The sequence below is a fragment of the Andrographis paniculata genome, unplaced genomic scaffold (assembly GCF_009805555.1).
Source record: "Andrographis paniculata isolate CXL003 unplaced genomic scaffold, ASM980555v1 Contig32END, whole genome shotgun sequence".
NCBI classification, from domain to species: domain Eukaryota; kingdom Viridiplantae; phylum Streptophyta; class Magnoliopsida; order Lamiales; family Acanthaceae; genus Andrographis; species Andrographis paniculata.
In genome coordinates this window covers 3,895,973-3,912,221 of record NW_026137565.1, presented here as the reverse complement: position 1 = coordinate 3,912,221, position 16,249 = coordinate 3,895,973, and the positions used below count along the sequence as shown (strand labels likewise).

The 16,249-nt window shown below is 33.4% G+C and overlaps 3 protein-coding genes across 6 annotated transcripts; 2 read left to right on the top strand and 1 right to left on the bottom strand.

Moving 5' to 3' along the window:
• Positions 1–1,483: 1,483 nt before the first annotated feature.
• On the top strand, positions 1,484–4,348 carry LOC127247137 (protein SYM1). Its single transcript, XM_051268870.1, has 5 exons — positions 1,484–1,890; positions 3,484–3,639; positions 3,712–3,844; positions 3,924–3,963; positions 4,092–4,348. The coding sequence occupies exons 1-5, from the start codon at positions 1,612–1,614 to the stop codon at positions 4,177–4,179; spliced, it is 696 nt and encodes a 231-aa protein (XP_051124827.1). The 5' UTR covers positions 1,484–1,611; the 3' UTR covers positions 4,180–4,348.
• A 1,991-nt stretch (positions 4,349–6,339) lies between these two features.
• LOC127247845 (protein KINESIN LIGHT CHAIN-RELATED 2-like) lies at positions 6,340–9,467 on the top strand. 3 transcript variants are annotated; one of them, XM_051269889.1, is made up of 3 exons: positions 6,340–6,428; positions 6,693–8,701; positions 8,836–9,467. In XM_051269889.1, exons 2-3 carry the CDS (start codon positions 6,726–6,728, stop codon positions 9,065–9,067), a joined length of 2,208 nt encoding a protein of 735 aa, XP_051125846.1. In that variant the 5' UTR covers positions 6,340–6,428; positions 6,693–6,725; the 3' UTR covers positions 9,068–9,467. The 3 variants fall into 3 exon arrangements, with proteins under 3 accessions (XP_051125846.1, XP_051125845.1, XP_051125847.1); XM_051269888.1 differs by having other exon boundaries at positions 6,383–6,428; positions 6,662–8,701; XM_051269890.1 differs by having other exon boundaries at positions 6,383–6,428; positions 6,662–8,701; positions 8,795–8,957.
• Positions 9,468–10,652: 1,185 nt separating this feature from the next.
• Positions 10,653–15,813, bottom strand: LOC127247918 (probable alpha,alpha-trehalose-phosphate synthase [UDP-forming] 7). 2 transcript variants are annotated; one of them, XM_051270004.1, is made up of 4 exons: positions 15,522–15,813; positions 13,121–15,231; positions 11,592–11,865; positions 10,653–11,355 (listed from the first exon to the last, which is right to left on the bottom strand). In XM_051270004.1, the coding sequence occupies exons 2-4, from the start codon at positions 15,106–15,108 to the stop codon at positions 11,017–11,019; spliced, it is 2,601 nt and encodes an 866-aa protein (XP_051125961.1). In that variant the 5' UTR covers positions 15,109–15,231; positions 15,522–15,813; the 3' UTR covers positions 10,653–11,016. The 2 variants fall into 2 exon arrangements, with proteins under 2 accessions (XP_051125961.1, XP_051125962.1); XM_051270005.1 differs by having other exon boundaries at positions 13,121–15,167.
• Between the last annotated feature and the right edge of the window lie 436 nt (positions 15,814–16,249).

The window sequence follows — 16,249 nt, the reverse complement described above, 5'->3', positions numbered from 1 at the left end:
TGGAAAGAAATATGTATTGAATTTGATAATAAAATAATATTCGACAGAAGTTTGTAAAAAATTGGGAATTTTGAGTTAAAAAAACACACCTTATATTTTTCATATGAATTAGAGATAATAATGACATTAATATAATAAAAATAAATATATAATATATTAATTTTTATTTAAAAAATATACTCCAGTCTATAAAAAATATCTTTTTTTTTTCGCTTAAAAAAATATTATTTTCTAATTTAATAATTGTACTACCTAACATAATTAATACCTTTATAATTTTTAATATATTACATAAATATCATATTTTTTTATCACATAATTTAATAGGATATTTTTGTCGTTTTTACAATAAATTAATATAATATTAATATCAAAAATTTACGTGCAAAAAATAAATATTACTCTTTTTGCGAGATGGATATAGTATATATGTTTTTTAAAACACGAGGGTTCAACATATCTTATGGTTGTATTCTTTTGTGATTTACCATATATTTTTACCATTATTTTTTTTAAATATCAAATTAAATCATTATTTTTTATATTATAATACAAATTTATTTTACATTATCAATATCTATTTATATAACATCAAACAAATTATTTAAATTTATTTTTTTACTATTTTAAAAAATTTTAAAATTCAAATCACAACTCAAAATTATGTTCCAAAACTATAGGGATATTTGGGATGAATGCGAAAATTAATAAATAATAGTATTATATTGAGAACGTGTGTAAATACAGTGGCTACAGTACCGTTCCAACCATAAACTTCAATTTTTACTCCAAATTATATTATATATATATATATTTTTTATATTATTTTATATAACTTTTTATATTTATAAATTACACCAAACTTTAATTATTTTTACATTATAATCCATACACATATAATTTATATTTTATTTAAAAATTACATATATTAAAATTAACATTTATAATTAATAACTATTATAAATAAAATAATTAAATGTTATTAAGACAATTAACTATTTAAAATAAAAAATTATACATACATTTTTATAAAATAAAAGTGTATGTAACTTTAAAAAAATAAAATTATATCACTTCCGAAATGTAAAATCATATATTAATTTTAAAAATAAAATTATACATTATTTTTTAAAAAAATAAAATTTTATAATCACTTTTCAAAAAATAAAATTATACATTATTTAAAAAAAAAAATAAAATTATACATAACTTTTTAATATATAAAAGTATATCATTTCTAAAAAATAAAATTATACAATATATCCCAAAAAATAACAAAAATACAAAAAAAAACTACAAAATAACATAAAATTTCCACTCCAAAAATACATTACTTCAGACAGCAATCAGAAAAAAGAAACTATTATTTTAAAAAATATATACTTATATTATAAAATAACTTCAAATTGTGAGAACTCTCTCGTGTAAACTGAGCCTTGAAAATAGTACAAAAATGTTTGAGGGAACCCATTTTGCGTTAGTTGGGACAGACTAAAATTTGCTTGTTAGAGTTGGGACAAAACAACGTTTTCCTCTGAAAATAAATACAGATATATACATCAGCGGTCACACTTTCCCCTTCTTCCTTTGTGTCCAGTCCAGCTGAAGGAGATGGGTTCAATGGGTGCCAATGGCAATGGCGGCCTATGGGGCATTGGTCCATTTCACGACAACTTTCATCGAAGGCGGAATACTAGGAGGAACAAGGACTCCAAGCCCTCTAGCTCTAGAGGCGGCGCCGGAGATTCTGCCTCCGCCCCATCCTTTGGGTTCCCGCTCAAGCAAGCCGCCACGGCTGCGTCCCTTGCCCTAACCGGCGACTCCATCGCGCAGATACGGCAGAGATGGATCCGGAAAAGGGACGAGTTGTCAAATTCCGAAGATTTCAAGGTGCGAATGCGTGCGTCTCATGTTTGAGGTTTCAATCTGGACTTGTAATTGCTTTCATCTTGAAACTGCTCAGGGATTTGGAATGTTGTTTCTCGAAGTTTGATGATTTCTATGAAATTTCTGATTATTTGCAGTTATAACAAAAACAAACAAAAAAACTTATATATGCTTATCGATTGTTCACTGTATCAAAATCGCGTGGAATAACCTGAGGTCATTGTGTTTAGCGTTCATCTCATTTCTGGCTTGACGAGTAAATATTTGTTAGGGTTCATCAACAGGATTTCTATTCTGAGATGACAGAATAGGGAATTATCATTCTTTTTCTTAATCTTTGTGATGTGATCATGAAATTGATTCCTTTGATGCCCTGTAAGCAATCTCTTGTATTAATGTAATGAGCACTAGCATATATATTCGCTCAATTAGGTCTATATTGTTAATGTTGATTCAGTATCACAAAGATTATTCCATTTGATAAAGTACATGAATCTTTAATCATATGCTATCAAAACCAGCAACGATCATTTGTTTGGTTTAACTGGTTGCTATGTATTTGTTTATAACTACATGATTACTAAATAATTTTCACTGGTTGGTAGAGTGCAGAAACATAAGACGTTGGTGAGTATAGCTGCTGTAACTGTGTATTTGTAATCGATTGTAAATTTAAATTTTCTTTTGTTCTGTTTGCTCAAAATTTGCTAAGATGGAATTCTTCCTCCCGGCATTGTGATGTTTTTGGTCGGTTAAAGTTATACAGAGTTTTTTTTGCTTCTGTTCGACAGTTTTCTGTGATACATTAATTACAAAAAAGAAAAATCTAAATCCTTGCCTTAGGTATGTATTCTGTGTTAGGTAGACTGTTTCGTTGTAGTTGAATTAGCAGATTACCATCAATTCCACTGTTAATTCTATTATATCCTGCAATGTTATTCTTCTTGGTTGCTGTATGGATTCCCTGCATTCAAAAAATAAGTAGCTCCACAGCCTTTACTTTGTCCATTCCAAACTAAGTTCCGGTGGAACTCTGAGGTGTATGATCCAAAATGAAAAATAAGATATTGGCTATATTTTATGCTATTGGCGATATTCTCCTCACGTTTGATCACCGTCACAATTAAACACTGTCATTGGAGCGAGTAACTGTCACAGACGAATTTCTTGAAATACATGTACTGACCTGTAACATACAATGCATATCACCACATGCATATTTGTTATTTATTTGTCTTCAGATAGATGTGCAGATGCAAGCTCATACATAATTTGCACCCCATTGTGTGTGTGTACATGTAAGTATGTGCTTGCGAAGATCTAGAATTAATATTATCTCCTGTGTGTTAAGAACCTAAGGTATTATTGCTAAAACTAGGGACAGGTTATTCGTTGAACTAACTCAAACCGAAGATTTTCTTTTGTTTTAGTAGTAGAGAAGTTTATTGATTCGGGTTTGTTGGATAAAATTAATACAGATTATTGAGAATTGTTTTCCAGTCCTTTATTTTGATGTTGGGGTATTTAAGTTGTCTGTTCTTTTATTTGCTTTCCTAATCACTTCAACTTGACTTGTCTTGGAATTTCTTCATATAGGACATCACAAGCACGCTTTTATCTGAACATGACTGGATCCGAGCCCTTAGGATGACATCATATGGATTCCTGCTCTACGGTCCTGGTTCATATGCATGGTATCAGTTTCTCGATCGTTGCATGCCAAAGCAAAATTTTCAAAACCTCATGATGAAGGTACATTGAAGGATTATCAAAACTAATCCTTGTGTTACTTAAGGATTGATTTTCAACTTCCTTATGATGCAGGTTCTACTAAATCAGATCATACTCGGCCCCTCAGTAATTGCTGTTGTTTTTGCATGGAATAATCTATGGCTTGGGACGCTTTCCGAGCTTCCCAATAAATACAAGAAAGATGCCCTCCCCACCCTCTTTACCGGTAACAATCCTTATTCCTTAATGTTGTCTGATCATTGTAACCAACATTTTCTTCTAAATTGGTGTCGTCTATAATACAGGATTCCGGTTCTGGATTCCAGTCAGCATATTGAATTTCTGGTAGGTTGCTCTTCTTTGATCTTCTCTTCTCCCCTACCAAAGTCGACAAATGTTAGTTGCAAAAATTTCAGAAATGCAATGGTGTTGAATGCAAGATGTATAATGTAATGTTGTGTTGGAACTGGCAGGGTGGTCCCCCTTCAAGCCCGTGTTGGTTTCATGTCGATGGGATCTATATTCTGGAACTTTTTCTTGTCCTCAACCATGAGCAGGTGACTTACAGTCTGCCATTGCTCTGTATTAGGCCTTCATCAATCAATCTTGAATACAATCTAGTATTATTCTTTTGTTTTGTTATGCTTTCCTCCTATTCGAACTGAACAGTTAAATGTAATCGTGACATGGCTACTACAATTTCTTTAGTTTGTCTATGTTTCTTGTGGTGCATTGTCTTGTCTTGTCCCCATCCATCAGTCACTTGTGTACTTGTACAATTTTGATTTAGATTTTACTATTCAAAAAAATTTTCCCAAAAAAAAAACATCAGATCTACTTTTATTTTTCATTTATTATATACTCCCCCGTCCAAGAAGAAATGTCTAGTTGAGAGTTGGCACGAAAATTAAAGAATAATATAATAGCTGGATTTTAAAAAATAGATTAGAGTAATAATTAGGTGTAGTTTGAAAAGTAGGAATAATTTTGTTATAAAATGGGGACCACGGTTAAACAAGATAATTATTTTCGGACGGACGAAAATGAAAAAACAAGACCACTGTTTTGGGACGGAGGAAATATTAGAGTAAAATTTAATTTTATATTGAATCAATGCATATTTATATCACAAAGAAACTATTTCAATTTCAAATTTTACTATTCAAAATCAAAATCAAAATCCCACATGTACAATAATTAAATATTTATAAATAGTATATACATATGTATATTTTTAATTACAAAGTAATTATTTTATTAAATATTCTATTTTTTTCATAAATATTTTTATTTTACCAATCATATTATTATTTTTACATTAAAAAAATAAAAATAAAATTATTTTCACATTATTTTTAATTATTTATTACAATTAAAATATTATTATTTTTTAAATTATGTTAAAAATAAATATTTATTTATAAATTGGGCGGAGAAATAATATCAATGAGACAAATTATATATATTAGTTTATTAATAAATTAAAACTTATAGTACAAAATTTTAACTAGATAATTAATTATTTTTTAAATTATGACTTAACATATTGATTTATTTATAATCATAAATCTTAAGCCTAGAGCAATTATGTTTAAAATTATAACTTTAAACTCTAAAACTAATATACATATAATTATAAGTTAATATCTTAAGTTTATATTTTAGTAAAATTTTTATTTTATTAATTTAGTTTGTTAAAATCAAAATTTTTATTTATTTTTAATTAAAAATAACTTTCAATTGAATAATAGAATATTTTTATTTTTTATTCTTCACACTATTTTTACTTTAATGTCAAAGTTAAAATAGATTTTATACTACTTTATTATAATATATAATATTAATTTATCTTAATATGCATGCAAAAGTAGCGGAAGAATTATATTTTACTTGTTAAATTTAGATTTAAATATATACTCTTACAATTAGTATAAAATTTACAATGAGTACAAATTGTCTAAAAAAAATTTAAAATAATAGATTTACAATTAATTATAAATTATTCTTAAATATTAATTTTAATAAAAATCAAGTTATATAGATTAAATAAAAATTAAATACAATTCAAACTAATTAAATCTATAAATGAAATTAATCAAAATAATCCAATATTAATTCCAATTAAAAAATTGAGCAAACAAATTAATTTAATAATAATATATTTACAAAACTTTAAATTAATTAAACTAATAACATAATTAATTTAGATTATTACCCAAATTACCCCAATTCTTGCCCAACACCATCCTCTCTAAATTGACACAATTCCTTTTTCTTCCCAAGTTCTAACTTCTTCTAATTTGAAATTGAAGGAGAACAAAACAAACGGTAGAATGAAGCCTGTGTTTACCTGAAAAATTTGAATTTTTTTAAATTTTTTAATTAATTTATTTTTAAAAAATATTAAACTAAAAAATCTATTTTTTATTTATTATATTACACTAAATTAAATTTTATATTCAAAATATTATATAAATACATATTTATATTATATCAAATAATTATTTAAATTCAAAATTTTATATTTCAAAACCAAAATTTCACAAATAAACACAGTTTTTCTTTGAACCGGAATGGGATCCGGTTCGGTTCCGTGTGGACTCGGCCGATCCGGCGAACCACCCCTGCCCCTCCCCAGTTCCTCTTCCTGTATTTTCTGCCCATTTCACCTCTGCCTTTCTCTGCATATACATACATATATATATATAGGCGTGTCGGAGCATTTGAATAAGGAAATTCGAGGGCGGGGACCTGGCAGGAGACATGAAAACATTCCTCGTAAAAGCGAAGGCTCGCAGAGCCAATTTGAGGTATGATCGTTTGTTTTTGCCGTTCCTTGTTCTGTAATTTTCAACGATTTTGTGCGTCGCCGTTTTGAATGAGGCGGAGATTTTTCAATGTGGCTAGGGTTATTGTATAAGTAATTTGGTGTTCGTCTTGCAATAGGTTTGTTAGAGTTTCGTTCATTCCTTGTTTCGAGTTTGTTTCATGCAATGGCGATTATGTTGTTTTGTTGTCTTTCGTTTCCAATTTCCAAATGCAGTTTCGTAAGGTTTTTCCATGTCAATTACAAGGCTGTGTTGAGTTGATTCCAACATTGAATTCCGATGCCTGAATTCATCATGGATGGATCCAAATCCAAATCCAAATCCAATGGTGAGATTTTTGCCAAGGATCATGAACAACAGCATTACATCTTCTCTGAGAGGTCTCCTAGAAGTCCATTGAGCACACACAGTGTACCTCCTTTGAGCACCGAGGCCAACTCCCTCGATCTAGCCATTGATGGAGCAGTCGACACCTCTATCGACCAGCTGTACCACAACATATGTGAGATGCAGAGCTCCCATGAGTGTCAATCCGGGCGCAGCTTTCTGTCCTATGGCGAAGAGCCACGTATCGATTCTGAACTAAGGTTCCTTGTTGGAGGAGATTACGATAATGTAATGGAGGTCGAGGAAGTTGTCTCCAAGCTTGGCAATGGAGGAGATAACAACAAGCTTGAATATGCCAGTGATGTTGTTAATCCTTCAAGCAATAAGTCCATGTCCTCGGCACAGGCCAAAAAGTTCTCTTCAGGCTTGGAGGCCATCCGAAAGGCGAGTTTGAAAAGCAAGACATTCGGCGGGAGGCCACCAAATGGAAAGCAAAGTGTCGAGGGTGCAAAAAAGTTGAGTACTGTTTCCTCAATGAAAATTGAGAAAACTCGTCCACTTGCAGGTGCTAAGGTGCAGAATGGAGGAGATGACAATCACGGCGAAACAGAGTATCTTGGGCCGTATCTGCTTAAGCCGGCGAGGGACATAATAATGTCCGGGGATAACTATCACAAGGCTCTCGAACTTGCTCTCCGGGCGATGAAATCTTTTGAGGTTTCCTCGAGTGAAAAGTCTAATTTAGATTATGTTATGTGTCTGCACATTGTGGCAGCACTGTACAGCCGTTTAGGGCAACATGCCGAAGCCATCCCCATTTTAGAAAGATCGATTGATATTCCAGTGATGGATTTGGGGCAGAACCATGCTCTCGCAAAGTTTGCAGGGTGCATGCAGTTGGGGGATACGTATGCGATGCTCGGGCAGATCGAGAATTCGTTGCTTTTCTACGCTGCAGGTTTGGAGATCCAACGACAAGTGTTGGGAGAAAACGACCCTCGAATTGGCGAGACTTGCAGGTATTTGGCTGAAACTCATGTTCAAGCAATAAAGTTTGATGAGGCAGAGAAGCTCTGTTTGATGGCTCTTGAAATCCATAAAAAGAATGGCATGTCAGCTTCACCCGAGGAAGCTGCAGACCGGAGACTTCTTGGGCTGATCTGTGATTTGAAAGGGGAATACGAGAGGGCTCTCGAGCATTATGTTCTCGCCAGCATGGCAATGGCTGCCAACGGGCAGAATGAAGATGTTGCAGCAATAGACTGCAACATTGGCGACGCGTGCTTATCCTTGGCACGCTACGATGAGGCAATTTTCGCATATCAGAAAGCTCTAAACATGTTTAAGTCATGCAAAGGAGAGAATCATCCCTCGGTTGCTTCGATTTACGTTCGCTTGGCAGATTTGTACAACAAGATAGGGAAGTTCAGCGAGTCGAAATCCTACTGCGAAAATGCTCTTCGAATTTACAACAAGCCGAGCCCCGGAAGCCTTCCGGAGGAGATTGGCAGTGGATTGGTTGATATTTCAGCTATATACGAGTCGATGAACGAGCCGGAGCGCGCATTGCAGATGCTTGAAAAGGCAGTAAAAGTGTATGGCAATGCACCAGGACAAGTTAGCATAATTGCAGGGATTGAGGCTCAAATGGGAGTCTTGCACTACATTTTGGGAAGCTATTCGGAGTCTTATAATTCTCTGAAGAACGCTCTGACTAGGTTTAGATCCACAGGAGAAAAGAAATCAGCTCTTTTCGGGATCGCCCTTAATCAGATGGGGCTTGCTTGTGTGCAGCTCTTGATGATAAACGAGGCTGCTGATCTGTTCGAAGAAGCAAGAACTATTCTTGAAGCTGAATGTGGACCGTACCATGAGGATACATTAGGGGTTTACAGCAATCTTGCAGGAACATATGATGCAATGGGCAGGTCAGTGTTTTGGTATTCTAAATTGTTGTTATAAGTTTGATTGAATTTTTTATGATCATCATGGTTTGTGAGTGAATATGCATCGTTAATTAGGTATTATATAGATGGTTATGATTATGGTGTGGGGGGTGTAGGACTGGTGATGCAGTAGAGATATTGGAATATGTTGTGGAGATGAGGGAGGAGAAGTTGGGAACTGCAAATCCAGAGGTGGAAGATGAGAAGAGAAGGCTGAGTGTTCTTTTGAAGGAGACAGGAATGGTGAGGACAAGAAAATTAAGGTCATTGGAGAAGCTGCTTGTCAATAATAATAATAATAATTCACACAACTTTAGGCCTTATGTTGATGGTGAGGTTGGGGAGTAGGGTTCTTGAATATACATACTATTATATATATATATGTATATATACTTACTACTAGTGATGGGATGGGGATGAGATTGGAACATCTGGTCTGAGGTTTGATTTCTTCTACTTATTTTTTCTTGTTCTCATTCTTTTTATGATTTTCTTTTGACTAGTCTAGTCTGTTGGATTAGTTGTGGTTGTGTTTTTGGTGGGGATTGTGTATTTGCAAGATTGAGTGTATGTATGTATGTATATGTATACTATGTAAAGTGAGGTATTTGAATGAGCTTTGGGTGGGTGTCAAATGTAAATTGTTATGTACCCTTCCCAGCAGTTTCATCAAGTTTCCTCTGTCAACTACTATTTTTTTTCTTTTTTTTCTTTTTCCGCGTGTGTACAATGCAATGTAATGTAATATGGTGTTTACAATGCTGAACTTAAAATTTAGCATTGTTCTGAAAAACACATTGTGTTGTATATATGACAATATACAAATAATGCACATTGTATATGTTAATATAATAAAAACAAATATAATACAAATACAATAAATAAAACTAACAGTACATTATATAATTTTATACAATACACATAAACTTTTGTACTCCCTCCTTCCCACCTTCCCAGATACCATATCCATGTTGTCGTTTCTGTCCGTCCCACACATACCATGTCATTTCCTTTTTCTGGAAAATGATTACACACTTTAATTTCATTTTAAAATTTTTAATTTTTTTTTTAATTTTAATTAAACTAATTAATTATCTTAATCTTAATTTATAATTATACTTTAATTTCATTTTAAAATTTTTAATTTTTTTTTAATTTTAATTAAACTAATTAATTATCTTAATCTTAATTTATAATTATTTATATTATAGAATAATTATTTTCACTAATACATTTTTAATTATCTACTAATTACATCCCTCCTAAAATACGGTCAGACACAGTATTTGGGACGGATCTGGGACAGAGGGAGTATATATTATGGATGTTCCATTCGTTTTTTATTAGAGCTGTAAAACAAATAAACAGTTCGCGAACTCGATTCGATTCGACTTGTTTGAGTTCGTTAAGCTAGGCAAACTGAATATGGCTCATTATGTTTAAGAATGAGCTAAACTTGTTCATCAACGTTTGACAATATTTATTAAAAAATTAAATTAATAATTTTATATTTAATAAGTATATATATATATATTTATAAATATTATATTTAATTCTATTTTTTTATTTAAATTTATTAATATAAAAGTATCATTATTATTAATTTAATTTTTTTAATAAATTAAATAAAATTTCCTTAACGAGCCTAACTGAATACGAACAAAAATTTTGCTAAACGGAGTTTAAACAAAAATTTCAACTCATATCTCTTAATCAACAAACACGAGCCGTACTCGAATCCTTAACAAGCCGAACTCAAACATAAGAAGCTCATATGGGTTCGTTTAGTATATTGAAGTGGAAGATGAGATTTCCTTCTTCTTTTTTTTTTTTTTTTTTTTTTTTTTTCTGAGGTTGATTTGATTCATGTTTTAAAAAGGTTATCCTACATGGGAAGTAGGACAGAAAGCTGAGTTTTTGTATTATTATTATTATACAAATCATATCTGCATAAATTTATTGTATCATCTTCACAACACATTAACTGTTGTACAAAAGATGATATAGAAAAATCCAAGTAGTTCCATCAAACATTAAAAAATACAAAATTACACTTGGAACATATATGTCCTTTTTATCATATACAATTCCCAAAGAATATCATCATATCAACTAGTAAGTTCTACCCAAGAAAAAAGGCCTAAACCCTAATTAGAATGGATGGGTTAAGAATGACAAGGAAATGTAAAAAGGAAAGAATTATATCTATATCCCATTCATTCTCTAGTGTCTTGCCTAATAAACCAATATGACCAAAAGAACCATCACCAGCCAAACTAAGACAGTTAACTTCTAATTCAGGAAAATGAAACTTGACCTGTTCGTTGCTGCGCTCGATCAGTTTCGTCATCAGATTGGGCCGGAGAATTGGTAGCTTCTGCAAGAGATTCCAGCATTGCTACCACTTCAGATGAGTCGTCTAAGTAGTATTTTGCTTTGCTGGGCTTTTGCCCGACTGTGCAGGCAAATACTTCGGTATTGTAAGATATAATTTGCCTAGATACTGCTGTCCTGATAAGCTCAAACATGTCCTCATCAGATCTATCATCACCTATACACAGAACAAACTCTGCCTGATTCCCACTTTCGGTTATCGATGTGAAAACTTTTTCAGCAACAATTCCTTTGCTAACACCCTGCAGTAACAGTATATTGACATTAGAGGTCTCAAATTTAAACTGTTTTTGTAGAAATAAATACGACCCAACAAACGTGTAGTGAAAACATATCAGCCGTATAAGACTTTGATGAGTTCATTATGCTTCAAAAGCACATATATGATAAAACTACGAATTAGCTCCCTGTGCAATATGATATGTCTTACCCGAAAAATACCAAGAAACAAGCTCATATTTTACTATTGGGCACATACCTGAGGTTTGACTTCGACAATAAACTGCCCACTTTTCACAGCTACAGGTTCATTTGCCAAAACACTTTCTAAATGATCCAACATTTCTTTTGCCTGGGAAAATCCGAATCCCAGGTCTGCATCTTGATAATGCCAAACTAGAGCACTTTCCTTTCTCTCAATACCGGAACCATCTGTAGCCTCGGTATATGATTTCATAACTGGTTCGGCCATCTCCATCCAACCAAACTCAGAACCCTGGCTGTATGTTTCCCAATCTTCATGTTGTGGCCACCTGAAGAATTCAATTTACCGACATAGAAATTTTGTTTTCAGTATAACTAAGAAGAGAAAGTGATGTTATTAAGAACTGAAACCATCTGATTTCACAATTTGAACCAATGAAATTTACCTACAGTACCACTAAAAAGGAAAATATACACAAGGATTAAAATCATCTTGTTTCACAAAAAGCTCAAACAAAATTCACCTATGTTACCGCCTTAAACACAATCTAAGAGATACTGAAAACAAACATCATGGAAGACTAATTTAAAATTCTTGCTCACATAAACACAAACTCCCTTTGTACAAACCAACCACAAGCCCTTTACCAAGCATTTACTGCAGTGGTTAATTTGTTAGTGTAATAAAAATACATAATGACATTGCCTATCAGGTAAAAGTGAGTAAGTAACAAGAAGGCCTGCAAGCATTCTGTATTTGTGGTCCAAACTAAGAACCATATTGATGGTCCATCAGTGACTTACTGAAAAGTTCATATATTTAACCAAAACAGAATGATTATTAGTAAGATATATGCTGAGAGTTTTCAAAGCAGTTGTAATTTTCAACCAAGAATTGAACATTTTACCAATTTTTTACAATTCAATCTTCCAATTCCCCTAAAAACATTACATTCAAATCCATTCAAAATATGACATCTATCAGCTATTTAACCTAAAAACCATCAAAACAACAAATTATGCACACATACACAAAAAATTACAAGAAAACAAACCCTAGCTTTTGTGTTTGATTATGACATCGTATAAATAGCCATTTTATGGCTCAACTGAACAGTTTTACCTACCTTATTGGATTTTCTTACATTTCACTAAATTCTTGTGTTAAGTGTGATTTTGTGTCTTGATTAGTTCATGTGCTAGTGTTATTCAACTTCACAATTAATCAGCCTCAAGATTCAGTGATTTATAATAGTTCTTCACTTCTCAATTGATACAGGAATCGATTGGTGCGTGAGGTTTAAGTCACTATTGGCTTAGTGAAATTGTGTTGCTTAAGCTCTATTCTTTGTGTTTTTCCAATTGATTCTGAAATTTGAGAATTCTAGATTACCCATCCATACTTCAACTGGATTATACATTTTTTTTATTTGTGTAACCAGTGAGTCTATGGATAATCAACTCTCCAATTATGTTCACATCAAACAATTATCTAAGCAAGCATTCTTGTTATTATGAATTATAATACACTCATCAACATATAAGTCAGCTTGAGCTAATGAGAAACACAAAGAAATGCAATACCTCATAAAGTAGCCATGTTCGGCAGCAAGTCCCAACTTATTGCATGGAAGAAACCAACTGCTTAAACTGCTCCTCCCTCTTCCACTCACCATGAAAACAATGTTTTTTGGATCTTCACACAGACTATTCAACAGGGATATCACTTGGGCACTTGGAGTCTTAATAATCGAATTTTGAGGCATTAAGGTGCCATCATAGTCCAACAAGATAGCCCTACTCTTGGCCCTACAGTAAGCAGCCACCACATCATCTATGGAAAGCTTTCTAAAGTTAGGATCCAAAGCCACTACTCGAAAGCCAAAGCCAAGACCAATGCCCCAGCACCTTTTCCTGAAATGATCTGCACAAGTTCTTTCCATATCTTGCAAGAAGCTTCTGGACCAAAAGGCTACATCATGGGTGCTAACATACCGGTAATGCTTCTCATGCCGCAACACTTTCTCTGATTCCATCATTGATATGGCCTCATTCATTGCCTCAGCTGTTGATTCGACATCCCATGGATTAACACGAATGGCACCACTTAGAGAAGGAGAGCAGCCAATGAATTCAGAGACCACGAGCATGCTCTTCTTAGGTCCACTTACATCCAGCCCTGTTTCAGCGTCGGGTACCCCTTGCCTGCAGACAATGTACTCATAAGGAATCAGGTTCATCCCATCCCTCACTGCAGTCACGACAACACATTCAGCAATGCTGTAATAAGCCATTCTTTCGGTGATTGATACCGGATGATGGATAAAAACAATAGGTTGATATCCAGGCCTCCCGAGCTCGTTATTAATTCTCTTACAGGTCTCTTCTATCTCAGCAAGTGTTTCGTCCAAACTTATTCCTTTTCCTCTTGCAGGATTTGCAATCTGCACTAGAACAGCTGTCCCCTGCCATTTCTGACGTTGCTTGAGCATTTGTTCCATAGCTAAAAATTTCAGGTTTATACCTTTAAATACATCCAAATCATCAACCCCAAGCAGCACTGTCTTGCCTTCGAACTGACGCTTCAGCTCCTCAACCTTCAGCTCTTTATCCGCTTGCCTAATTACAGACTCAATATTACCCATATGTACCCCAACAGGCATAATCTTTATTCCTACTGTCCTTCCAAAATATTCCAGCCCTATGTACCCCCTCTTCGACTGATACTCTAAGCCCAACATCCGACTGCAGCATGAGAGGAAATGCCGAGCATAATCAAAAGTGTGAAAACCAATCAGATCAGAGTTGAGCAGTGCCTTGAGGATTTCTTCTCTAACAGGAAGTGACCTATAAATCTCAGACGAAGGAAATGGACTATGAAGAAAAAAACCCATTCTTAAGCGGACAAAGCGCCTCCTCAAAAATGTGGGCAAAACCATTAAATGGTAATCATGAATCCAAACAAAATCATCCTCAGGATTGAGAACCTCAATAACTTTCTGCGAGAACAACTTATTAGCAGACACATAGGCTTCCCACATAGTCCTATCAAATCTACCACCAAGCTCGGATGTAAACGGCAACATGTAATGAAAAAGTGGCCATAACTGTTTCTTGCAAAATCCATGATAATATTTTTCCAAAAGGCTCGGTGGCAAAAAGGCAGCCACGCAGTTAAACTTCTCCAAAAGATAATTGGATACATCATCTTGTTCGATCGGATCAATATCAACAGGTAATGAACCTACATACAGCACCTCCATATCTTCTGAAAACCCATTCTTCACCTGTAAAAGCAATGAATCGTCATTCCAACAAAAACTCCACCCTTTATTGTCCAGCCTCCGTTTCGCTTTCAGAGGCAAAAGATTTGAAACAATGATTATTCGATCACCAGCTATGGAAGATGGATTTTCAGATGTAACACTATTTGTTTGCTCATCGTCTAGCTCTGATATATTCCCTGGAAGTGTCATTACCCGAGGGAAACGTTTCCGCTCTGTCTCCGCACCAATTGCTGGGAAATTACCAGAGACCAAATCCAAAAGATTGGTGTAAGATCTTGACATCATCTTTGCAACTTTTCCCTTATTGTCTCCTCAAAGGGAGCAGTACAAATGTAGATTCTTCTCTTCAAGAAAAAAACAAATCCCTAAGTACACAATTCTTCTCTTCAAATAAATCTCCAAAAAAATCTGTATCAAGAAAAACCATTTACAGAGACCTAAATCCCACATACCAACATTTAATAAATAAATAAACATGGCCTGTGACGAAATGCCGCAAGAAAGTTAGGGAGAAAATAAAATGCAAAGAAATCCAACATAAGCAATACAACACAACAGAGACAAATAAATTAATTAACAAATCAAGAACATATCTAAGCCAACGCCAAAGACCAAATTTTCCAAGAACATCAAACTACACAAAAATCTATGACAAAGAACCCGTGGCTCTCAAAGGATTACAAAAACGAAACGCTTACCAGAGTCGCAACGATGATTTGTAGATTGGAGGAGTCTCACATTTCAATTAAGCAGAAATGTGTCTCAGTGAAATGAGAAAGCCAGTCAACCTTCGACCAATGAGAGAATTTTGATTCTAGGGTTTGAAGCCAAAACCGAAATTGGGATTAATCGAGGGTTTGATAAACGTATCTGGAACACGGAGTTTGGGAAATGAATCTTTGATCAATGATCCATTCCTCCATCCTCTTCATGGATGATTATATTGGATGTGTTTGCACGTCTCGCCAGACGTTTCTAAAGGTGAAAATTGTGAAAATAGTTCTTGCAGACAAGTTTGTATAAAATACTATTAGGGTGTGTTTGTTTGGAGGGTTTGGATTATTTGTTGGGATTTGAATAGTAAAAATTTTGAATTTGAATAGTTGTATGATGTGATATAAATATGGGTTAGATGTTTTAATGTAAAATTGATTTTTTTTTGTATAATATAAAAAAATGAAAAATAGATGTTTGATTTAATATTTTTGAAGGAAAAAATGGGATGAATAGTATATTTAAAATCCAATTCCCAAACAAACACACCGAGGATCTCATATTTGCATTTCTTTAAGGACGGTAATTAGGTTGGTAACTTTCGGGAAATCGGTTTATAGTAGTAATATTTCATGTATTTTGGAGCCTTCTACATTTACATTATCATAGGAAGGAATTGTGATTCAAGTGATCGAATTATTCCTTTTGCATT

Coding starts and splice junctions, on each gene's coding strand:
- LOC127247137 (XM_051268870.1), top strand. CDS start 1,612: ATGGGTTCAATGGGTGCCAATGGCAATGGCGGCCTATGGGGCATTGGT. Junction 3,845..3,923: donor CCTCCCCACCCTCTTTACCG/GTAACAATCCTT, acceptor TCTATAATACAG/GATTCCGGTTCTGGATTCCA. Junction 3,964..4,091: donor GTCAGCATATTGAATTTCTG/GTAGGTTGCTCT, acceptor TGGAACTGGCAG/GGTGGTCCCCCTTCAAGCCC.
- LOC127247845 (XM_051269889.1), top strand. CDS start 6,726: ATGCCTGAATTCATCATGGATGGATCCAAATCCAAATCCAAATCCAAT. Junction 8,702..8,835: donor ACATATGATGCAATGGGCAG/GTCAGTGTTTTG, acceptor TGGGGGGTGTAG/GACTGGTGATGCAGTAGAGA.
- LOC127247918 (XM_051270004.1), bottom strand. CDS start 15,108: ATGATGTCAAGATCTTACACCAATCTTTTGGATTTGGTCTCTGGTAAT. Junction 11,866..13,120: donor GAACATGGCTACTTTATGAG/GTATTGCATTTC, acceptor TGAATTCTTCAG/GTGGCCACAACATGAAGATT. Junction 11,356..11,591: donor TTGTCGAAGTCAAACCTCAG/GTATGTGCCCAA, acceptor CTGTTACTGCAG/GGTGTTAGCAAAGGAATTGT.